This window comes from Phaenicophaeus curvirostris, chromosome 4 (assembly GCF_032191515.1).
Source record: "Phaenicophaeus curvirostris isolate KB17595 chromosome 4, BPBGC_Pcur_1.0, whole genome shotgun sequence".
Lineage (NCBI taxonomy): Eukaryota > Metazoa > Chordata > Aves > Cuculiformes > Cuculidae > Phaenicophaeus > Phaenicophaeus curvirostris.
Genome location: NC_091395.1, coordinates 34,980,673 through 35,004,617, shown reverse-complemented (window position 1 = coordinate 35,004,617; position 23,945 = coordinate 34,980,673). Strand labels below are relative to the sequence as shown.

The window sequence follows — 23,945 nt, the reverse complement described above, 5'->3', positions numbered from 1 at the left end:
CTGTCTTATCATGATCTAATCATGAAACTATGATACTACTCTACCTGAAATTCCGCTTATAAAATAACGTATTGGCAAGCATGGCTGTGTAACATAATCAGGCTTTCAAGTGTTCACAAACTGTTATACAAAGAGGATCAGAAATGCATTTTACATGCACAAGTGATCTTTTCACCGTACCAAATCACAGCAGTCAGACGCAAATTACCATATGCTCACACAAAGGTCAAATCCACCTGAAGAACTAAAAGGACTTCAAAAGACATAGCTCAAGAGTCTAGAAATTGCTATTCATGACCCAGATTTCCACTGAAGAATTCCTGGAACTCACCATTGTCCCACTTCTCCCAGCTTGTGCTTCCTATGTTCTTGTTTAAGGCTCACTACCTTTGTTTTGGTTTGTGGTTTTTTTCATTTTGTTTTGGTTTAAAATTTCAACCTTATTACATTTTTTGAAAGTGTGAAATCACAAGAAACTCAAAGTGATTTAAACATCTGCTGCCTGAGATTATACAGCAGCAGAGCATGGAATTAAACCCAGGCACTCCACGGAGTCTTTGGCTCGGCTGGTAACAAAACAGGGTTCTGTATTTTTTCCAACTTTTATCTAATTCCCCTCTCTAATCACTGAAACACGCCTGCTAGGTAACTGCTGTCTGTGACGTTATGTTCGGTTTAGCTTCAATTACCGTGTCCTTCATTCAGTTGTGACAGCGGGGAGCATGAAATGGGACCTACCCTTATTCTCTAATACCAAGTTATGCAATCGGATTAAGGAGCCATCTGCAGCACAAACTGAAACTGTATTATAATCGTGTTCCTGGCTCACGCAGAACTTTGGCTTACGCAGGATCTGTGTCTCCTCAAATCATTCATCAGCCTCCCCACTATCCCTCTCCTCCTCCTGCAAGCTGAAAACACATGGCAAGCGATATGGTCAAATATTTCGGTGATTAAATCACCTCGCTTTGAGGACGGTCAGCGCCGTTTCTGAGATTTTAAAGACCGTTCGTGGCCGTTCAGAAGGAAAGCAAAACCTCACCCTTCGCTGCGTGTGTTTCGAATGTACTTGGAGACAAACAGTAGGTCAGGGCTCTCTGCGCCTGCCGCTCTGCTGCCGGCAGCTGGATTGTTAAATGGCTTAATGTAAATGCATCTCTCGCATAGTTTTGCAAAGTCTCAAAAGTAAAAATACTTGCTTTTATCAAGTAGTTTCACAGTATATTTTAGCTAGTCGTGGGCACAGCAAGGTTTTGGTTCCTCGCCAGCAAAAATAATTCCGCACGTCGGTCTCCTTTTTTTGTTGTTAAAAGTCACCTTTATTAACCAAAAGCCCTTTTAGCTGAACTCGCGCTGCAAGTCGCCTTTGTCTTCAGAGACCTTCACCGAGAGAACGCCAGACGGGCGGCCGGTTACACGTGTTTCAAAAGCAGCTTTAACAAAGGACCGAGCTCCGGTCGCTCTCGGTCGAGAGAGGCAGCCGGGAGGCCGCTCCCCGAGAGCGACATCGCTCCTTCTTTCTTCCCTCCGTCCCCCCCTCCCTGCCGACCGCGGCGGGGGGAGCGGGGAAAGAGAGGAGGCAGCAGGGACGGGACCCGGGCGGAAAACGAGGTGTGGGGAGGAAACACTTCGTAGAAAATCCTAGACAAGCAACCGGGCCTGAAAAAGTAACGTGGGGTTCGTGGCGGAGCGGGCGGGCAGGACGCGCGCCGCGACCTTTGTGGGTCGAAGCGCGTTCACGCGGTCGCAGCGCCCTCCGCGCCGGGGCCCCCGAGCGCAGAGACGCCGGGGGCAGGGAGGAGGAGGGCCGGGGGGCGGCGGGGGCTCTCGGAGGCGGGCCGGGCCGGGGCCGGGGGCGGGGAGGGAGCGCGGGGCCCCGCGCGGAGCCCCGGGAGCCGTAGTCCCGGCGTGGCGGCGGGCGCGGCGGCGGCGGCGGGAGCGGGGACTGCGTTTCCCGGTGCGCCCCGCGCGGGGAGCCGGCATGCGCGGCGCGGCGGGGCGGGGCGGCGGGCAGGTTGCTGTTGTTACATAGGAAACAGCTGAAGAGTCTCCACATGACAGGGGGGGAAGGAGGAGGAGGGAGGAGAAGAAGAAGGAGAGGGGCGACCCGCGGGGCGCCGGCGCCTCTCCGGTAGCCGGCGGGGTTAGAGCCCTTTCGGCGGGGAAGTTTCGGCGCCGGCCGGGACCCCGGCGCGTCCCCGTCCCCCCACCCCGGCTCGGGCATGAACGGCTTCGCCCCCGAGGAGGCGCCGCAGCGCGGGGCGGACCCCGGCGCGGGGCTGGGCTGCGCGGCGGAGGGGCCGGCGGGGCCGGGGGGCGCGGGGGGGCCCGGGGCCGGGCAGCTGTGCTGCCTGCGCGAGGAGGGCGAGCGCTGCGGCCGCGCCGCCGGCAACGCCAGCTTCAGCAAGCGCATCCAGAAGAGCATCTCGCAGAAGAAGGTGAAGATCGAGCTGGACAAGAGCGTAAGTGCGGGCCGGCGGTGGGGCCCGGCTGCTCCCGCGTCTGAGGGCTTTGAGTAAAGTTCAGGCGGTGGGCTGCTTGGTTAGTGGGTTTTTGTTGTTGTTTTGCTCATTGCTGGTTAGGTTTTTTTGGTTTGTTTTTCCGTTTGGTTGGGTTTTTGTTGGTTTGGGGTTTTTTTGCCGGCAGGGAAGCGTTGTTTTCCTCTTTTTTTCCCCCCGTAGCGCGGTGGAGTTTGGCTGGCGCTGCAGGAGCGCAGCCTGAAAACGCTCCGCCTCTGCAGGGAGAGCGCCCGCCCCTCCTTGCCTGCTGCCGAGGGGTCCCCCTCTCCCCCCTCCTTGCCGGCTCCTGGGGGTCCCCTCCCACCCCCGAGAGCCGGGAACACCGGCTGCCTCTGCCCCCCGCCCCCTCCCGTTTTGTAGCCAGAGCGGGGACCGAGCGTGTGGCCGCGAAGCGCTCCTCCTCCTCCTTCTCTTCCTCCTCCTCCCGCCGGGCGCGGAGCCCGCATGGCTCCCTGCGCGATAGTTTGTGGCTGTTCCTGGCGCGGGCAGCGCTCGGCGGCTCCGCCTCGTGTTGCGCTGTTGCACGTCTCCGCTCGGCAGCCATCGGCGCCGGGGAACCCCCTGCGGGCACCCAAGAACTGATTCGTTCGCCCTCTCCCGGTACCGCGGGGTTTCCCGGGGCGGAGGCGCTTCAAACACGCGGCGGGGCCGCTTCGCGCCCTCCCCCCGGATTTCGTGCGGGTCCAGGTTGCCCCCCGAGCCCCGACACCCGATCCCAGCCCGGGGTTGGGGTCCCAAAACGCAGCTCCCTGCTTTCACTGGCGTCAGACCACGCGGCTCTGAAAATCGAGGTTGGGACGCGCCCGGAATTCCTCCCAGATCCGTACAAAGGGGAAACTTTAAAAAAAAAAAAAAAGAAAAGAAAATAGAAGAGAGGCATGTATGGCTTGACCTCGCGTACGTAGTGGAAGTGAAACAAGGAGGGGGCGGGATCTAGGTGGGAAATGAGGTCGGAACGCTGAAAGCTTGTTTATTGTTTGTTTGCTTCCCGAGTTGGCCGAGGGGAGGGCTGCGCCCCTGGCTCTGCAGCCTCTTACTACAAAATCCTTAGACTGCGGCGTTTTGGTGTCCTCTGGACCAAGCCGGTAGCGGGGAGCCGTAGCTCAGCCCGTCATTTAGAAGAACGCGGTAGAAAAGCTTTCTCGACTCGGCTGGTGTGACTGGGGTTGCTGAAGGGTTCTCTGTGTGCATTTTATTATTATAAGTATGTGGGATACGTGGATTTGATTGAAAGACACCGTGTTGCTCTTCTAGGCAAGACATCTGTATATATGTGACTTCCACAAAAACCTAATTCAGAGCGTGAGAAATAGAAGGAAGAGGAAAGGCAGCGATGATGATGGTGATTCACCTGTACAAGACATCGACACTCCAGAGGTAGCTAAATAGTTGGGGTTTTCTTTCTAACTGCTGTGTTAAACTTCTTCTTAGTGACTACTGAATCTGCCTAGATACAGCACCCGTGCAGCTCCCCTTGTTTTGGGGCATGGGGGGTAAAGGGAAGACTACTGATTTACTCGGTTCTTAAGATAACAAAAGTTAACTGAATTTTATGGTGTATTTTCTATGCTAATTACACAGACTAGAATGAACAAGAGTCCCTAGATTATTTCTAGAGTGTCTTCTGTTTCTCTGAGAGTATTGATATTTTCAGCTTCTTCCTTGTTGGTGCTTCCTCTCCAGCATACTGCTAGAAGAGGTGCTTTATTACATATCAGCAAGATCTGTCTTCTGCAGTTGACAGGTTGAAGGGAATTGCACATGGGACTTGGGATATAAATGTTTCACTGCCCTGTCCCTCAGATAATTTCCTTCTGTGTTAAATGTGTTGAAGATGGCTCTGGCAGTTACTCCATTGCCTTAGTCGCATAAGCACACAAAATTTAATGGTAGTAATTCTTTGGTTTTACCCCTTGCTGAGGGGAGAGATGTTGAGGAAGCTGTACTGGAAAGGAGTGGAGGAGGAAGGTGTTTTTCTTACCTGTTTCCTCCAGCGCAGTCCAGTGGAACCTCACCCATTATACAAGTGCACTACAGCTTTCAAACCTTTTGCACAGTGTAGGTGGGAGAGACTGCACTGAAGGCTCTCTTTTTTTTCCTACGTGTGCTCAGAGTTGTTCCCGCTACAGCCTGGCTTAGCAGGTGCTGTTCAGCATGTTAATTTTGAGCAGAGGCTGTCATGCCTACCTGGTCCCTTCTAAGAGGGACTCTTAGAGCGTTCTTCAGAAAGTGCTCCATAAGTGCTGACTTAATGGCATCCTTATGATCAGCATCTGCAGATATCAGCAATGTAAGTGATGAAACTTTATGCAAGAATCCCTGCCTGAAGGCATGTGACTCTGGTTTGAAGGCTAAGAGAGAGGATCCTCTAAGAGGATTTTAAGGGATTGAGAGTGGTTTGATAGTAGGCTGTGTTATTTCTCTGTTAAAAGTGTGGGGTAGCATCTTTGAAAGTTCTCTCTAAAGCTAACGTTCTCTGTGACTTCAGGTAGCTCTCTGGAGCAGTGGTAATCACAGCTGTCCTGCAAGCCTGTCTTGATTTTTCATGCAAGAATTATAAACCACATTGCAACAGATGGCTATTTCTAGAACATGAAAGCAAGTGGGGTTTTTTAATGGTATTACTGTAAGGAAGAGAACTGCCTGGGAAGTACTTTTTTGAGGAGATTCAGCTGGCCGTTTGGACAACGGCAGTTTGTTCATTCCATGTGATCACTATATGTCTTAGATGCCCATTGGCTTTTTACCTTTATTTTCAACTGCTGTCCAGTTTAATAAGAAATAAAAATATAATCTTTAAGACATGTGAGGCCTTCCCATTTCCGTCTCAGTCATAACCATCATTACTTGTCAGAAGGGATTCCTGCAGGAGGGGTGAAGATGCTTCTGCAGTACTGGTAGCTTGGTGTAAAGCTGCTGCTCCTCCTCAGTGCAATTCTATAGGGTGTGGATTCCGCACTGTGACTTGGGAAGTGGAATTTGTGCTACGTAAACTTAAGGATACACATCTTCTGTCATGCAAGGTGGCATCACATCAAGCCTGGCCACATTACCAAGTATGCAGTAGCGTTGCTGTTGTTTAAATGTTCTCTAGCTGAGGCTGCTAAATTAAAGTGGAAGTGAATACCTCAGCCAGTCTTTAATGGAGTCAGTTTGGAGGATACACTGTAATTGCAACTGATCTAGCAGAATTTTTCATTCAGCCTGCTTTCTCAGATTTCTTTCCCATTCAGTAATCTGACTTAAGCTCTTTTACATTGTCAAGGAGGGTGGGAGGGTAAGCTGTTGCTGGGAGAAGTGACTGTTGATCAGATTTCAGGGGATTCAAAACTGAGTGACTACTGGGTTAAGGTGTGTTTGTATCCTTAAGAGGACTTCGTGCAATTCTCTCAGCTATCAACTCACACTGAAAAATAGTTTCGGACAACTATGCCTGTACATACAATTCCTGTGTTGTGCTTGTGTGGCAGAGATATGTTTGGAAGGCAAATCACTAATCAAGTGAAAAATCCTTCATTTTCTAAACTTCTTCCTGGTGCTATTTCCCGGTGCAGATGTGCTGTATCTTGCATGTAACCTGTGTAACGTTTCGTGGCTAGAATTACAATATGTGGGCCTTCTTTGAATCTGCTTCTTCATGGATGTTGTACGAAAGTTGTTACTGGGCTTTTGTGTTACCATGCTCAAACTGAGGAACAGAAGAAAAACTGAGAACTGTTTAAAGCACAAGAATGAGTTCCAGATATTGTCCACTGATAAAGGGAGTCAGAGCCATGCTCTGTAATAGAAAAATACTCTTAAACCACACTGGACTGTTTTCATTTCTGCTGGAAGATGTGGGGTGGAGTTTTGTTTTTTGTCAAAATGAGATCTGCTGAGCTGATGGCCTATGATTGTGTATCTGTGAGATTCCAAAATGTCTTTGAGAGGTGAACTATTAATGACTGAATCCTTTGCAGTTACATTAGATTTGTTTTCCTCCCCTTCTCCCCCTTTTCTTCTAGGTTGATTTATATCAGTTACAAGTGAACACACTTCGAAGGTACAAAAGACACTTCAAACTACAGACCAGACCGGGACTTAACAAAGCACAGCTTGTTGAAGTACGTATGAGTGTTTGTTCCATAATAGAAAATGCAACTTGCTCTGGCATGTGGTTTTCTATATAATGTATCCTTGCATAAAGAGCCTGTGTAATCTGGATTTTATGAGAACAAAAGGGAACTGCTTATCTAGCTGCCTTCATTTGCCACAGCTTCTGAGCCAAGTAAATCAAAAGTAGAAGTTCTTTGCACAGGAGGGACTTTTAACTTCTGAAAGGAGTGTATGCAGCTTAAAAATACGAAGTGTTGAGTTGGAACAGTAAGATGATCTGTGTGTCTCTGAGTGTCACAGAACTGTGGATTTGTAGTCTGTGCATGTCCCACCTTTACCAGAAGTGTCCTGCTAAAGTGTCCACGGAGAGGTGGCAGTGGAGTTGTACCAAGGTTCAGATTTTGCTTTTAAAAGCTGGTTTACTGCATACATATGTCTCTCTATATGTGAAGTGCAGGAACGTGAAAGCAGGCTTCTATCGGTAATTAATTCTGTTAATTAAAACCACTGGGGTCTGCAACTAAAGAAATTGAACTTTATGAAATTAGTTTTTTTCTTATCAATATTTCTAAAAGTGCTGAAGCTGTGTGTGAGTACAGCTGTATGTAAGCGTCTTTGCATGTGAATTTAATTTTAAAGGAATCCTTCCTTGCTGCAAAGATGCGGGTAGAGCATGCAGATGTAAATACATTGGAGTTTTTTCACGTCAGTGCAGTGATACCGTCAGTTGTACTTCAGTACAGACGTTTTGTTGGTGCCTCCCTTAATCTGTATGGATTAAAGGCAAGGTTCTTAAATGTGTGGAGATCTCAAGGCTGAGTTATAAAAGAATATTGCTGCTGCTAGTGTGATTAAGAATTTAAAAACTGGTCTTCTGTTTTCTTACATGTGAGCTGAGGTAGAGTTAGGTCTTGAATCTTTAGGGCTGATTTGAAAAAGCACAAGCAATTTTTATTCTGGAAAACCAACATTTCTAAGGGTCTGCCTTAGGTACATCTTATGAGATATTGTGTTAGCTTACGTTTCTTGTGCTGCTTGATATGAATAGGTGGAGATTCTGTCATGTCCTCTGTTTTATTTGCAGGTACTTGTGATACGTAGCTGCAGAACTTTATTTATTTACACTGCACTGTAACCTGTCCTAATGTACCATGGATAATCCTCTAGCTGTTACTTAGGAGTCTACTTTAAAGGACTCTGTCAAACTGTTTCTCTGAATTTTTGGAGGATGGGATTTAGAAAGCTTTATAACTTGCTAATTATGCTAAACTTCTACGCTGTAGTAGTTAAATAAGCAGTTCCGTGTTTCTCACTTCCTCTTGTTAATTTTAATCTGTGAAATTATTCTGCAAAAGGACAGAAAATGGGTTTGGGTAAGTATGATGTACTTTGAGTGCTTTCTTTTAAAGTTGGTGTTGATTTTGATGAAGGAATTCTGTATTACAGAGGCGACTTGAGAACTGTTTCGAGATTGTTATTTTAGTGTTTATAGCACGGTGAATTTTCATCATTCACATCTCTGTTCTAAAGAGCTGAATGTTCAATTACAATTCTTGATTCATGTATTGTCTTAGGTGTTTCTACGTGTGATTTGATAGAGATACACTGCACACCCCTAGCCTGAATAATGAGCCATAACATCTCATTTCTGCGCTGTTGCTGTGATATTCTGTAGTCATTACTTGTTTGTTTTAAGAACTCCTGTTTTGTTTTGGGTTTTTTTCCTTCTTGAAACCTTTCTAGGCTTTTTACTTAGTAGATCATACCCTCATCTCTTATGTTTGGTTCATACGAAGTCCGACACAAAAGAAACTATTCCTGTAACTTCATTTAACAAATAAAGAAAATAGGCTATAATTGCCTTCAAAATAATTCCCTTCTGAGCTGACATACAGCTGCGTACGATGCTGCCAATGTTCAGAGCAAAGCAGTTCCACAGATAGATTTGGTTTTGCTTTCGCATCATCCACCAACAAAAAAATGGATTCCTTTGAGTACTAATTTGGTCTTTGGGAAGATTTGATGAATAGGGTGGGTGCTGAAGCACGGTGATGATGTTACTGGCTAAAAACCGCTTCACAGGCAAAAGTGTTGTGGGGTGGCATGTGCTGACATTTTTCCAATCAAGAGTAAGATAACTACATTTGAACATGTGTCCACTCGTACTGAGTGAAGCAATGGAACTGAGCCTTGCCTCGCTGTTGCAGATTAGAATGTGTTCTATAACCATCTGTTTACCTCTCCCCTCCCACTTTTGGCTTCTGAACCATAGGGCTAGTCTTGGTGTTTTTGTGTCAGACCTCGTAGTTCTCAGTAAAATGGTTTTGTTCTACCTTTTTTGACTTTAAGACTTTTGAAGAGAGGTAGGTTTTACTTTCTTTTTTTAAGCTGCTTGATAAGGCTTCTGAACTTTGTTTAATGTAGTCAATTTAAATCTGAATCTTCATTTTCTAACCTAAGAATGGTTATTTAATTCCCTTGCATTCTTCCTTTGTAGATAATTGGCTGCCATTTTAGGACAATTCCAGTGAATGAAAAGGACACCTTAACATATTTCATCTACTCGGTGAAGAATGACAAGAACAAAGCAGATCTAAAGATGGATAGTGGGGTTCACTAGACAGAAAAGGTTGGGACTGAGACTCAGGCCACAAATCAAAAGACTGAGGGTTTTTGTTGGTATGCAAAAGCTTTCTTTGTAATTTTTTTTTTCCCCAGGGAGTTTGTCTCTCTTCTGTTTTTCATAACTTCGCTGATTTGTTTGAAAACCATCTCTATGAAACAAGTTTCCTCAGCAAAAGTATTTTAAATAAATATTACTGATACTGTTGCTCAAGTGGGTGTGTCTAACTTATTTAGTGAGTTGCTTGTACCTAATAGTTAAGATTTCACTAATTATGTAATATTAAAATATTTTTCAATTAAAGTGTGACAAGGATATATCTATGAGTGTACTTCAAGTTCTCGTGATGCAATGCCTTTTTGTAAAAAAAAAAAAAAAAAAAAAAGTGTAGCAGGCTTGGCAATAGGTTCTTTTTCTTAAGGTAAAAGGCTTTAAAAGACAGTTCCAGTTGTTAGCTGGGCAGAAATGGCTGAAAATCATTTTCTTTTTTTCCCCCTTTGGAAACAAGAATTGATGGGGACTTTGATTTGTTTATTCATCTCATCATTGCTGGGATATGTGCTTCCAAGTGCCAAAGCCTTCTTTCTCATATATTAAAGTGGAAAAAATGCAGCTTTTGAATTTCACAGCTGTAAGTATGAATGAAAAGACTGCTGCAGCTTACTGTACCGAGAAATCCTTCCACCTGGTAAGAAATCCTTTAGCTGCTGTCTTTTCCATTTACCTGCATGGACTGTAGCTAAGAACTTAATTGGAGACGGTGATATGAAGTCTATACTGGGTCAATATGGTATATTCCAGTAGACATACTGTTTGTTTTTCATTGCATGCGTTAGCGCAGGCCTGTTAAACAAACAAAAACCCACAACAACAAAACACAAAAATGAAACCAAAGCTTACACTAACATGAAAAAAATATCAACCAGTCCTTTTGCTTTCAATTGAACATCTTAAAAACTGTTGAAGATAATATTGTGAATGGTTTCTTGTAGAGTCAACTGTTGTGCCAGTCTAGAAGTGTGGTATATGGAATACAATTTCTTTCTGCTTCAAGCTGTGCACATACACCAAAGAAAAGGCAAGGGGAAAAGTTTTCTTGTCTTAAAGCAGAGAGGACGTGATTTCAGCTTGTTCAGTTAGCATTTTTTTTGTAACCCTTAACCTTATCGGATGTTTAAAAGCTTTTTCTTAATGTGGGGAAAAAACGAGAAAGCAGTATGTCTATGGTCCAAACTGCCCAATGTTAATCTTTGTGAGCTTTTTGAAAACTGCTACTTTGCTGGTATCACTGCAGCTAAGATGCTCCTCTTTGGGTTTTTTTTTGACCTGTGATCACAGAATTATAGAATGGTTTGGGTTGGAAGGGACCTTAAAGATCATCTAGTTCCAATGCCCTTGGCATGGGCAGAGACATCCCACTAGGTGAGGCTGCCCAAGGCCCCATCCCACCTGGCCTTGAACACCTCCAGGGATGGGGCAGCCACAACTTCCCTGGGCAACTTCTTCCAGTGCGTCACCACCCACATGGTGAAGAAATTCTTCCTTATGTCTAGCCTAAATCTGCTCCTCTCCAGTTTATACCCATTCCCCCTCATCCTAATACTACGTGTTCTTGTATAAAGTCTCTCCCTAGTTTTCTTGTAGGCCAACTTCAGGTAGTGGAAGGTTGCTATAAGGTGTCCCTTGCACCTTCTCCAGGCTGAAGAATCCAAACTCTCTCAGCCTGTCCTTATAGCGGAGGTGTTCCAGCCGCCTTCTCATCTTTGTGGCCATCCTCTGGACCTGTTCCAATAGTTCTGTATCCTTCACACATTGAGAATTCCAGAGCTGGATGCAGTACTCCAGGTGGAGTCCCATGGGAGTGGTGCAGAGGGAGAGAATCGCCTCTCGACCTTCTGGCCCTGCTTCTTTTTGATGCAGCTCAGGATATGGTTGGCTTTCCGAGCTGCAGATGCGTATTGCTGGCTCATGTTGGGCTGCTCATCCACCAGCACTCCCAAGTCCTTCTCTGCAGGGCTGCTCTCAATCACGTTGTCCTCCAGCCTGTATTGAAACTGTGGATTGCCATGAGACTTGCATAGAACTGAATGATGATAAACCCTGACCTCAAACTGGCTGCCTTCCCAGTAGCTCTCAGTGGGCTGAATTCTTTCACTTGCAGTGTCTTCCATATTTCCACAACAAAGTTCTGTGGTGTTGGCCTAAGTTCGAGATGGTTAGTCATATCTGCTAGTGGCAGCTAAAATTGGTATTTCTTCAAAAAGATATTTTAGTGCCTATTTCACTACACTGACTGTAAAGGAATTTGCTAAATATCCTTTGTACAAATTCAGCTTGTCATCTTCAAAGCAGGTGCAGCCAGGGAAGCTGGCTGGGGATAGGACACTTGAAGAAGAAAGGCTTTTTCTCTTGAGTGCTTGGAAGGAGTGAATATTCTCACCTAGGCTTGGCAGGACCTGTAGGAGAAGCTTTGGGAGGGAAGAAGAGTCGGGAGAGAAACAGAAGCAAGCCAAGAAGAAGCAGCTGATGAGCTCTTCTATAAACAACTGAGAGTAGTCTCAAGATCGTTACCTCTAGTCCTTGTGGGAGACTTCAATTTCCCGGATATTGGCTGGGAGTATAATACAGCAGAAAGGAAGCAGTCCTGGAGGTTCCTGGAGCGCGTGGAAGACAACTTCCTCACACAGCTGGTGAGTGAACTGACAAGGGACGGTGCCCTCCTGGACCCACAAACAGAGAAGGCCTTGTGGGGGATGTGAGGGTTGGAGGACACCTGGGGCAAAGTGATCATGAGATGATAGAGTTCTCAGTGCAGGGTGAGATGAAGAAGGAGGTTAGGAGAACAGTCGTGCCCAACTTTCAGAGAGTAGACTTTGGGCTGTTAAGAAGGCTGGTCGGAAAAGTCCCATGGGAGGCGCTCCTTAAGGGCAAGGGCTGGGCACCCTTCAAAAAGGAAATCCTAGCAGCTCAGGAGAAAGCTGTCCCTATGTTCCGGAAAAGTAACCTGCGGGGGTAAGAAACCAATGTGGTTGAGTAGGGAGGTCCTGAGAGACATCAATAAGAAGAGGAAGGTCTATGAGCTTTGGAGGAAGGGGCAGGCATCCTGGGTGGACTATAGGGAGGAAGCAAGAATGTGCAGGGGAAAAATCATGAGGGCTAAGGCCCAACTAGAAATCAGATTGGCCAAGTCTGTGAAAGGCAATAAAAAATCTTTCTACAAATATGTCAACAGTAAAAGGAGGACTAGGGAGAATCTCCAGTCCCTACTAGATGCAGAGGGAACAACAGTAACAGGGGATGAAGACAAGGCTGAAGTACTCAATGCCTACTTTGCTTCAGCCTTTAATAGTAAGGAAAGTTGTTCCCTCTGCGCACAACCCCAGGGATTGGAGGAGCAGAATGAGGTTCCCACGATCTGAGAGGAGGTGGTTAGAGAATTGTTTGCCTGGCTAGACATCTACAAGTCTATGGGGCTGGATGGAGTCCACCCAAGAGTTTTGAGGGAACTGGCAGATGTGCTTGCCAAACCCCTTTCCATCATCTTCTAGTGGTCCTGGATTACTGGGGAGGTACCACTGGACTGGAGGCTGGCTGATGTTGTGCCCATCTATAAGAAGGGGCACAAGGCGGATCTGGGGAACTACAGGCCTGTCAGTCTGACCTCAGTACCAGGGAAAGTCATGGAGCAGGTGATCTTGAGTGCTGTCATGAAGCACATGCAAGAGAACCGGGTGATCAGGCCCAGTCAACATGGGTTCACAAAAGGCAGGTCTTGCCAAACTAACCTGATCGCCTTCTATGACCAAGTGACTAGACTCTTGGATGAGGGAAAGGCTGTGGATGTGATCTGCTTGGACTTCAGTAAAGCCTTTGTTACAGTTTCTCACAGCATTCTGCTTCGGAAACTGTCAACCTCTGGCCTGGACAGGCGCACACTCTCCTGGGTGGAAAACTGGTTGGATGTCCAGGCCCAGAGAGTGGTGGTAAATGGAGTTAACTCCAGCTGGAGGCCAGTGACAAGTGGGGTTCCCCAGGGCTCAGTGCTGGGTCCAGCCCTGTTCAATGTCTTTATCAATGACCTGGATGAAGGCATCGAGTGCACCCTTAGCAAGTCTGCAGATGACACTAAGCTGGGTGGAAGTGTTGATCTGCTGGAGGGTAGGGAGGCTCTGCAAAGGGATCTGAACAGGCTGGAATGCTGGGCAGAGACCAGTGGTGTGAGGTTTAACAAGGCCAAATGCTGGATCCTGCACTTGGGGCACAACAACCCTGGGTAGTGCTACAGACTAGGAGAAGTCTGGCTGGAAAGCTGCCTGGAGGAGAGGGACTTGGGGGTGTTGGTTGACAGCCGACTGAACATGACCCAGCAGTGTGCCCAGGTGGCCAAGAAGGCCAATGGCATCTTGGCTTGTATCAGAAACGGTGTGACCAGCAGGTCCAGGGAGGTTATTCTCCCTCTGTACTCGGCACTGGTGAGACTGCTCCCTGAATACTGTGTTCAGTTCTGGGCCCCTCACCATGAGAAGGATGTTGAGGCTCTGGAGTGAGTCCAGAGAAGAGCAACAAAGCTGGTGAAGGGGCTGGAGAACAGGCCTTATGAGGAGCGGCTAAGAGAGCTGGGGTTGTTTAGCCTGGAGAAGAGGAGGCCGAGGGGAGACCTCATTGCACTCTATAACTACTGGAAGGGAGCTTGTGAAGAGGAGGGTGCTGGCCTCTTCTCCCAAGTGACAGGGGACAGGGCAAGAGGGAATGGCCTCAAGCTCTGCCAGGGGAGGTTCAGGCTTGACATAAGGAAAAAATTCTTCATGGAAAGGGTCATTGGGCACTGGAACGGTCTGCCCAGGGAGGTGGTTGACTCTCCTTCCCTGGAGGTTTTTAAGGTGCGGGTGGATGAGGTACTGAGGGGCATGGTTTAGAGATTGGTGGGAACGGTTGGACTCGATGATCCGATGGGTCTCTTCCAGCCAGGTGATTCTATGATTCTATGATTGTCTGTGCAGTCAGTCTTAAGGTAGTTGGCTAAGTGACCTTATCCTGCTGTGCGTGGAAAGCAGCAAAATTTATCTCCAGCGGATTTGAAGTTTTCCTTAGTTGGGAGTGGTGGAAGGGAAGTAACAGAAAATGATATGTTAACTTTACTACCCAGATACTGCATCTGCCTTAAATTTTTTTTTGCTACTGCTGCTTTGGAAAGCTGTGAATGCCAGGCATATGCAACATGATTCACATAGAAACTAGATAGCACAACCCACAGAAGTTACATGCCCTTATTACTGCTAGAAGCTTATAGAGGATTTTGCACAAGAGCAGATACCATATGCTTTCCTAGCAGAGCGCTGACTTTGGATATTTTGACTGTGTGTTACCAGATTTATGAAGGGTTTTTTTATCCTTAATTGATGAATTGGTAGGAAGCCCAAATGACTCAGGAATGATTATACAAACCAGACTCAAAAAGCCTGGTGGCACAAACTGTTTTTTTAACAGTCAGTTAAAGTCAGCCTAAGAATTACTTGACAAAAATAGTACACACAGATTTACTTGAAATATTTATTATTAGCTGTGTATAGTCACACCCCTCCCGCACTAGCCAACCCTCGTTTGCGAACAGAGGAAGAAGGTCATCATGATATTTCATATTGCTTATGAAATAAGTCTGGTAATGTGGCGGTAGCAGTTTTTGTGGTGTAATGGTGTAAGATTGTTAGATTAACAGTACAGTTTTTGAGTGGAAGACTAAATAATTACTTCGGTACTACACACCTTCCATGTGCCTGACTTGATAGCTAGAGTTTTCATGTGTAAGGCAATAAGCCAGGCTTACTGCCCATAAGCCTGGCTTGTTCAGGTGGCTTTCCTTAAACTTACAAAAGGTTTTGTCTGTTTTTCTCTTATACTGCAATTGGTTTGGGCAGGTTTTAGGAGGTGGCTATGTATCTACAGCTGAAGTCATGATACCTCTTAAACATTAAGATGATTACTTCTAATATTTTGAGTTACCCCTTTGTCTTCACTTCCCTAGCTGTTTCCTTACAGGGCTAGCCTAAAAAGAAAAAGTATTCTAACTAAATTCTGGGATACTGTATTTCAAACAAGGTTTGATTAAAAACTGCTTAAGTGAGGATTTTTTTTTGTTGCCACAAGAGATATTGCCTCAGTCCTGTCCTCTTTAGATGTCGTTCTGAATGTAAATATACTGTTGTAACTGTTCTAGTATTTTAAATTTTCAATGTTAAGATAAAGCAATTTAAGGTTTTACGGATTGCATAGTTAACACAGTTGACCATTTACACATAATTAAGACCTAAGTGTGCTTTAGTATTACTAATGTGAGTTTTGACCTTTTTTTTTTAGTGGAATTTTCAAATACAGATGGTGAAAGTTTGCCTTCTGTATGCACATGTATGTTAAGATGCCTAAACAGAACGTAAGAGTCTGCAGAAGTGCCGAGGACTCAGTAGTTTCAGCTTGAAACAATGTTAACTGTGTGATGGTAGTCGAGCAATAGGAAGCTGCACTGCTGTATTTTGGTATTTGAGTCACGTTCCTAATGATGTGAAGTCTTAGACTTGAAGTTTCTTCATTCAAACTAGCTGAGAATGTTGAGCTGAGTAACAAGTTAGGCTCTTCTGGGGGATCCATTAGAGCTTCTAAAGTCTTCTACAACATTATCAAAAGTAAATCAGCTACCAAATTTGAAAGGAGAACTTGCATATTTGAAATTCCAAAAAGGTACAGAAAGGAAATTTTTCTACAGGGTAAAAAGAGTCACTGTCTTGTGGTTAGAAAGAAAGTTTTTTCTGTTGGTTTTTCCCCTTGAAAACATTATTACATGACTGCAGAATGATGGTTGGTATCCTCACTGGCTGACTTGATGTCCATTACTGATTTTTACAGGGGATCACAAAAGATATCTTTGGTCCGAAGAAAACATCCCTGAAAGATATGATTAGATATTTAAATAATTAGATAATTTGTTTAGCAGAACTTTAACATGACATGCATTTCCAGTTGTGGATTTCTTTAGCTTATGGTGGGATTACTGTGTTTCTGGGCTGTCCTTTTGGCAATACAAATATAAGGGTAGGTCTGGATGAAGATACTGCATTTTTACCTCTGCTGGCCTGGTTTGGAAGTGCTGTCAAAATTTTTCATTGACTGACCAGAGTGCTAGGAATCCACACTGGTATTTCAACTTTGAGAAAGTAACTTACCAAATACATTATACTATAAAAATAAAGAACTTTGGCATGCACATGTGTACGGTTCAATGCAATTTGTCATGAGAGCAGACCTGCAAAGTAGGTCTTCTATACCTCAAGTCGGTTGAAGGAAGACCTCCTTATGTACTTCTATCAAAGTAAGAGGCTTTATTAGGCTGCTCGAAGCTTAGAGGTTGGAGCTGGCATCCCAAAGTGTGCTTCAGGGTGAGGATACCATATCTGGTTTTAGGGAGAGTAAAATATGAAAAACTTACTTAAACTCTGTTTTCAATTTGAATGTGAGATTTCTGGCTTTAGAAGTCATTCCTACTTGGTTCACATCTAGTCCCCTACAGGAGTGCTGAAAAGTTGCCTTTAATTGGATTTTAGGGGACTTGAGAAACCTTGGTGGTAAGAGGAGTACACATAAAAAGACATTTTTGCTCGCCTATATAACGCCATCACATTTTATAGCCCCTGAAGTATTAAGTTTTGAAGTGTTGAGATTTTAATCTAAATTTCCTGAAGTAAAGGTGTTGCTGGAAAGCTGAATAAAATAATACGTCTTAATACATTTTATTACTTCAAACCAGTATGAGTTGTTGGTATTTATTAAATTAGTATTTGTTGGGATGTACATTTTTCCTGTAAAACAACAACCAAAAAGCCCACGTTCAATGATAACTTCACTGTTCAGCTTTGTGAGCAGTGCCAGTGAGCCAGAGAAGTGTTGATGTTCCTGTGCTAAATCTTTTTCCTCTCTTGCAGGCATTTGTGAACCTGTTTCCCTTTGTTTGGTTTCATATTTAAAACTGCTGTCTTTTCAGAATCATTTATTCAACGGACATATTTGCATGCACCTTAGAATAGTAATATATTTCTTTACAGTGGAACAGAAATCAAATGGTTTTGATTATGGTCCTGAAAACATCTTCATTACAAAGTGCTGCGAATAAGGATTTGAGGTAGTTCTCATACTTAGTTTAGAGCAAACTAAGTCCAAAACTGGGTGATTCAAATGCTAAAGTCCCCTATAATAAGACATACAGGTTTACAAAATATGCTAAGCATGTCTTAGATGAGCCTCTGGAAAACAAAAACTGAAAACTGGCAGCTTATCAGGTAATTAGCTATATCTTGGTATAATTTCAAACCACCTGAAGTGATGCATTTCTCTAAAATGATTGCTTATTACTCTGGTCAAAATTGTAAAACGATGGAAATGTAATGTGTGATCATAGTTTGCATGAAATTAGTGTGGTCTTACTTTGGGCAGCAGAGCAATTCATTCAAGTTGCAGTAACAGATCACCTTGCAGCCCTTCCCTTCCCAAAAGTGATCTTGCAGACCATCATCAATTTGTCGAAGGTTCTCTGTGCCTTCAGGGATGTTGTGACAGTTGTGGTCATTGAGGACCCTCTTGTAACAAGAAGGGCGCTGGGAGGGCACTGCAGGGGTGCCCAGGAGGGTGCTCAGCAGAAGCAGCGCCGAGACTATCTTCATTTTTGCGAAGCTTCCTGCAGCAGGGTACTAAAGAGAAATGAGGTATGTGACACAGGTATAGCTTTTGAACAGGTCTCTCTCCCTAATTTGCTTTCTGGCTTGCATTTTTCTGTTCTTTCCTGTGAACTTTTGGAGGTCTGAGTCTCTGTGCTGGAGAGTGTTTTCTCCTAGGATGTAAATAATATTGCAGCAGAATGGATATTCATTACTTTCTACACAACCTTGGGAATCCTCTCATAGGGAATTGAGGCTTCTTTTGCTGGCAGTTTTGTTATTTCTTTGGCCTCTCACCTTGACAAAATTGCTTTGAGCTGGCTGTGTTCTCTTGGTGGTGTAAGTGAATGTATTGATTGCTACCAAACCAGGGGAAAATGTCCGGGTGTGTTTCCTTCCCTTCCTGATCATCTTGCCTGTTGAAACAAGAGGCACTCACACAAAATTAGTAATTATCTTTCTCCGTTAAAGTTTTGGGGAAACGGCCTGCTGACTGACTGAATCCTCTGTCGTAGACTACTCGAGAAATCAGAGCATCAAACAGGAAAGGAGTCTGAAGCTCTCTGCAGTGCTGTTAGGGACAAGTAGTCTCTGTGATTCCTACATTTCAGGCTCTGTATGATACAGCATTGCTGAGAATTCTCCCTTTTTTTAAATCTTTCTTTGTAGTACTGCAAACTGCTTAGCTGAGTCTTGCTACAGGATGATGCTTTTCGAAAGATGGGATAAATTATCCCTTGCACAACTCTGCTGTTGGTAAGTAGGCTTTCCATCATCTGTGTGAGCTTGTTTAACGCTACCTCTGCTGTTCTGTGCTGCTCTGCACAGAAACTCACCGTGCCACAAAGCTTTGGGTAAGGCCCTTGAACTTGCATTCACTTGTAAAGTAGCATATTGAACAATGCTTCAACTTAGACTGTTTTGATATCAGGTGAGAGAGTGTTTTATTGTTCCTTATGCTTGAATTTAGGTAGAAATTCTGCTGTGATAACGAATGCACAGCAATGGCCAGATCTGCCTAGTGAAGTCTCCCTGAGTGCTCCTCACTGTACTTCTGTTAGCCTGAAGGAAGATTTTCTTGCCCGTCATCCTGCTGGCTCTTCAGAGTCAATTCCTCAATGCCATGTTGTTGTAGGCTGGTTCTAGTCTTTCTTGTGGGGCAGCAGAATAGAGGACTCTAGAGTAACTCAAGAATAACTAGGCATAAGGCAATGTCTGACCGAAGAATATCAAAGGACAAGTTAAGGTGGCAGAACTATTATCCAGATAGGGAAAAAAAATAAGGCATGCCAGCTATCGGAGTGGGTTAGTAGGGTCGCACTTTGTAAAGTTATTGAGAAAGTTGTAAAGTTATTGAGAAAGTTGTAAAGTTATTCACCCTTGAAAAACAAACAATAAGCTATTAAATGCATAAATTTACTGTATTTTGTAGTAATGTTTCCTCGGTAGTTATATGACCACCATTGCTATCTTGCTGATCTTCCTTTTCTTCAGGCAATGAATGTCATATTAGAAACTGAGAGGAAAAATGTGAATTTGGATTCATATTAGGGATAAAATACTTTACCTCAATGCTCTTTACTTATATTTTTCCATAATATTTAGTGAAAACTTATGTTTTGAACACCAGTAGCCAAGTAAAACATTACAAAGTGACCAACATGTTAAAGAACATGACTGAAATGAAAATAAACCCTCGTGCTTTTCTTTAACTTCTTTTGTAGAAGCAAAGTTCATTGAATGATTCCTTTTAGTTTCCATGTACTTGTATTAGAACTTTTGAGTTGAAGACTCCTATAAACTACAAGTAATAGAGCCTCGGGGATCTATTTTTTAATTGCCTTAGAGTGCAGCTGTAACACACTGTCTTTATTAGTTTTAGACCTCAAAACTTCTTCTCAAATAAAGTAAACATTGCTCAAACTTTGCCTGCTGTTTCTTAGACTGAATTAAAGAATTTATATTATAATAATGGTTTTATTTTGTAGGGATATAAACGCCATGGTTATGAAGGTTCTGCTCAAAGAAGTGTAATGCTCAAAGAGAATAAGTTTGTTTGTACTATACCTTGGTAAATGCTAGTGTCAAGGAGTACAATTTAATATTCTTCTCCTCAAATAACTGAGCTTAATTATTTAAGTATTTAATGGAATACAATTTCCATGAAAGATAAATTTGGGAAGTGGGGGCTTATGTCTTTATTTCCCATGATTGGATTGTTCTGCAAGTTCTTCCCCTGAGGATGAGGCATTCATCATATCTTGCTTTTGTGTACAGATTTTTTTATTCCTAATAATTCGAGTGATCCTCCCCTACCTGGAGTTCAGCTGGAATGCTCATTTAAAACTGTTGCCTGTGGCCTGGCTGCTCAGAATTCATAGAAACTTATTCTGTCCTGAAAATGGTAAAATTTTCTATAAACTGTCAGATTTCTGGATTCGAAAGTCACCACCTACAATTTAAGGTAACTCACTCCTTGCTTTGAAATACAGCAGGATATGCTATAGTGAGAGGGTTTATATGGGTGACTGCCAAAATCAGTATTAGCAAAATCAGTATGCTGCTGAGCTACAAATAGCCAGCTTCACTAACAGGTCAGTTATTCATCTTACCAATGCTCAATGTTGCTATTATACAGAAAAAAATATTTCTTTTATTATAATTTTATTTCTGCTTAAATATTTTTGCTGTTTTGTGGTGGGTTTTTTTTTTCAGATCATAACTAAAAGGAAACTTTTAGTCAAAAGATCTTTCTTCAAAAGGTTATTCCTTTCCTATGAGAATGGTCCCTATTTGCAGATGAAAGATTGCCAAGGATCTAAAGTGTTTCATCTGCTCCCTGCAAAGAACCAATGCTGATAAACTTCGCAGACCTGTCTGATGCAGTGTCTTTTTCTGACAAACTCTGCAACTTCTGCTCCTGAATACAGTTGCATAGATGATGGTGTATCACTGATTGCCTAGGTAAAGAACAGAGCCTAGTATGTGCCTGTTTCAGAATACATCTCAAAGACCTTGTCAGCTTTTATATACCCCAGAAACAGTCTTTTTTTCTTAAAACAAATTAAGGAAATGCGATGAACAAATCCGGCCACTAAGGTGACTCAGACTCATTGTCGACAAACACCCTCTTAGATTTCTTTATTTTACAAAACCTTCTGAAAAGGTAGCAATGCCAATCATGCTAAGATTGGCCTGACCAGATTGCTTGATCAAGATGTTATAATTTCAGATTCTAGCAGGAGTAAAGCCACTTGCATTTGCCTAAGTTCTTTTTAATGAATTATTCTGGTTACTCTGACATGGTTTGAGACCTAGTGCAGCTGGTTTAACAAATGCTTTGAAATAATTAGGACTTACGTGTAAAGAAAATGGTTAGTTCGGGAATGTGCACAGTGAGCCAGGAATCAATACTATCCCTGCTCATTCAGCTGAGGGGTTTTGAATTATCCTGCCAGGCAATTTGGCACATAGTCTTTGGCATATAGTCTTTGGATCTGCTAGATGCGGTGTTAGCCAGAAAAGACCAAAGAGAAAAATCCAAGTTTCAGCCTCCTTGGCCGAGAACAACAGGCTAATATTTGATGAGAAGTAATGCCCTTTGAAGATCACATGATATTAGTTGGAGTTCAGGTGTTAGAAATAGGGGATAGAAATAGGGAAAACTGAGAAATGTCACAATATGTGTATTTCGGCGCCTCCAGAGATGCTGCATATTTGGGAAAAGATTAAATATTTACAATTTGGTCTATTAACCATTAAATATACTCTTCAGAGTTATAAAGTAAGCTGCATCACCAGTTGCCTAATGTTGCAAATAAGGTATACATGAATTAGTACACTTTTGGTGTATCATACTTACCAATCTGTCCAATGGCATATGCTCAGTAAACAAATTGCACTTAAAGTGAAGCAAATTTAGTATATATTCACTTCTTAATATGCATTGAGGTTCAAGAGCTAAAAATACCTCTTCAAAATAAAATTTCTTTTGTTGTTTATTTGTCTGTGGAATTTCTATCTTGGAAACACTTGTAAAATGTGTGTTAGTGCACAATGATTAGGTCTATCGGTGCATTCCTAATAATATCAGCTATGCAGCTCTTGTGTACTGATTTCTTATGATAAAGGTTTTTCCATAAAAAAAAAAATCCTTCAAATGTATTTTTCTTGAACAGTTTGTTCATTGTAAGAACAGCAGCTAGTCCACTGAGGATGAATTCAGTGAATTACTGCTCTGTAATTATCATCAATACCATGATTCTTCACAGAAATTGTGTTCTCATTAAAACCTATTTAGTTTTCTTAAAGACAGCAATTCATTGTGAACACACCTCTTTCCAATTCTGCAATATTATTGAGCACTGGAAGGCAATATAATATGTTTAATGACTCCAGATGTTAGTGTGTAGCATCCAACTTTGAAGAAGAGCAAGACAGTGAAGGAATTATCTTTAGCTGGATCATATTCATGCATCTGTCTTTAATAGTGTTTCTTGCCTACAACATATCTGCATCTCCCAAACCTTCTCCTGTATCTTCCCATATATATTTCTAGTTCTGATCTCTGTAATGAGCATTAGCAGAAAGTGAACAAGGATAATTTAAGGAGCAAGACGTACCTTTCTCTTCTGCTTCACTCACTTTCTCTTTCTTAGCAGCTGTACCTTTTTAGATGTATCTGGAGAAAGCAAGAGCCAGCAGAGATGTGAAGAAGGAGGGCTGACGGCAGCTGCTGTACAAACAGCCCTTTGTTTGTCCTGACTTCTGCCTGTGACTGACACGCTCTCTTCTCCAGCGAGGGGTCAGAGGATGGGCTTCAAAACTACCTCTTTCAGTCACTGCCAGCCTAGAGTAGGACAAAAAAAAAGTAATGTATCCTTTCCAGCAGGAAACTACTCATTCCTCCAGGATTGATGAGTAGGTGTCTCCTCAGAGAGCAAAGGGGAAGAGAAAATGCCCTGTGGAATAACTGTGTTTTGCTGGTGAGCATGTGTGGGCTGTGGGGAGTGGAAAGGAGTGAGCTACTGGGATTGCACAGGCAGAAGAATGTGGTTGCTGGGCAGATGCCTTATTTTGCATTGGATGGGAGGACCAGGTCTGGCCAACCACCTTATGCAATCCTTCAATTCCTGACTTTGGATTCATTCAGTTTTTTGAAACTGAAATAATAAAAATCCTGTTAATTACTTTAACCAGACTGATAATACAGCATACTCAATGATGTCAGGCATTGAATTCCTTACTGACCAAACATTTAATCAAGATGTAGGTTATTATGTTGGACAGTATTTAAGAGAAAGTTATCTTAAACTAATATAACCAATCAAGTGATTTGGTATCATAAAAACACACGATGAGGTTCTTCTATGGAATCACAGAATCATAGAATAACCAGGTTGGAAGAGACCCACCGGATCATCGAGTCCAACCGTTCCCATCAAACACTAAACCATATCCCTCAGCACCTCATCCACCCGTGCCTTAAACACCTCCAAGGAAGGTGAATCAACCACCTCCCTGGGCAGCCTGTTCCAGTGCCCAAAGACCCTTTCTGTAAAGAATTTTTTCCTAATGTCTAGCCTAAACCTCCCCTGGCGGAGCTTGAGGCCATTCCCTCTTGTCCTGTCCCCTGTCACTTGGGAGAAGAGGCCAGCACCCTCCTCTCTACAACCTCCTTTCAGGTAGTTGTAGAGAGCAATGAGGTCACCCCTCAGCCTCCTCTTCTCCAGGCTAAATAACCCCAGCTCTCTCAGCCGCTCCTCATAAGGCCTGTTCTCCAGCCCCTTCACCAGCTTTGTTGCCCTTCTCTGGACTCTCTCCAGAGCCTCAACATCCTTCTCATGGTGAGGGGCCCAGAACTGAACACAGTACTCGAGGAGCAGTCTCACCAGTGCCGAGTACAGAGGGAGAATAACCTCCCTGGACCTGCTGGTCACGCCGTTTCTGATACAAGCCAAGATGCCATTGGCCTTCTTGGCCACCTGGGCACACTGCTGGCTCATATTC

General features: G+C 43.7%; 2 protein-coding genes across 3 annotated transcripts; one reads left to right on the top strand and one right to left on the bottom strand.

The window, feature by feature from the left end:
• Positions 1–2,061: 2,061 nt before the first annotated feature.
• Positions 2,062–9,450, top strand: SAP30 (Sin3A associated protein 30). Its single transcript, XM_069855763.1, has 4 exons — positions 2,062–2,462; positions 3,774–3,896; positions 6,524–6,622; positions 9,112–9,450. Exons 1-4 carry the CDS (start codon positions 2,223–2,225, stop codon positions 9,232–9,234), a joined length of 585 nt encoding a protein of 194 aa, XP_069711864.1. The 5' UTR covers positions 2,062–2,222; the 3' UTR covers positions 9,235–9,450.
• Positions 9,451–15,616: 6,166 nt separating this feature from the next.
• SCRG1 (stimulator of chondrogenesis 1) lies at positions 15,617–23,154 on the bottom strand. Of its 2 annotated transcripts, none has more exons than XM_069855765.1 (3): positions 18,234–18,381; positions 17,707–17,969; positions 15,617–16,173 (listed from the first exon to the last, which is right to left on the bottom strand). In XM_069855765.1, the coding sequence occupies exons 1-3, from the start codon at positions 18,345–18,347 to the stop codon at positions 16,119–16,121; spliced, it is 432 nt and encodes a 143-aa protein (XP_069711866.1). In that variant the 5' UTR covers positions 18,348–18,381; the 3' UTR covers positions 15,617–16,118. The 2 variants fall into 2 exon arrangements, with proteins under 2 accessions (XP_069711866.1, XP_069711865.1); XM_069855764.1 differs by lacking the exon at positions 18,234–18,381 and adding an exon at positions 22,559–23,154 and having other exon boundaries at positions 15,618–16,173; positions 17,707–17,956.
• Between the last annotated feature and the right edge of the window lie 791 nt (positions 23,155–23,945).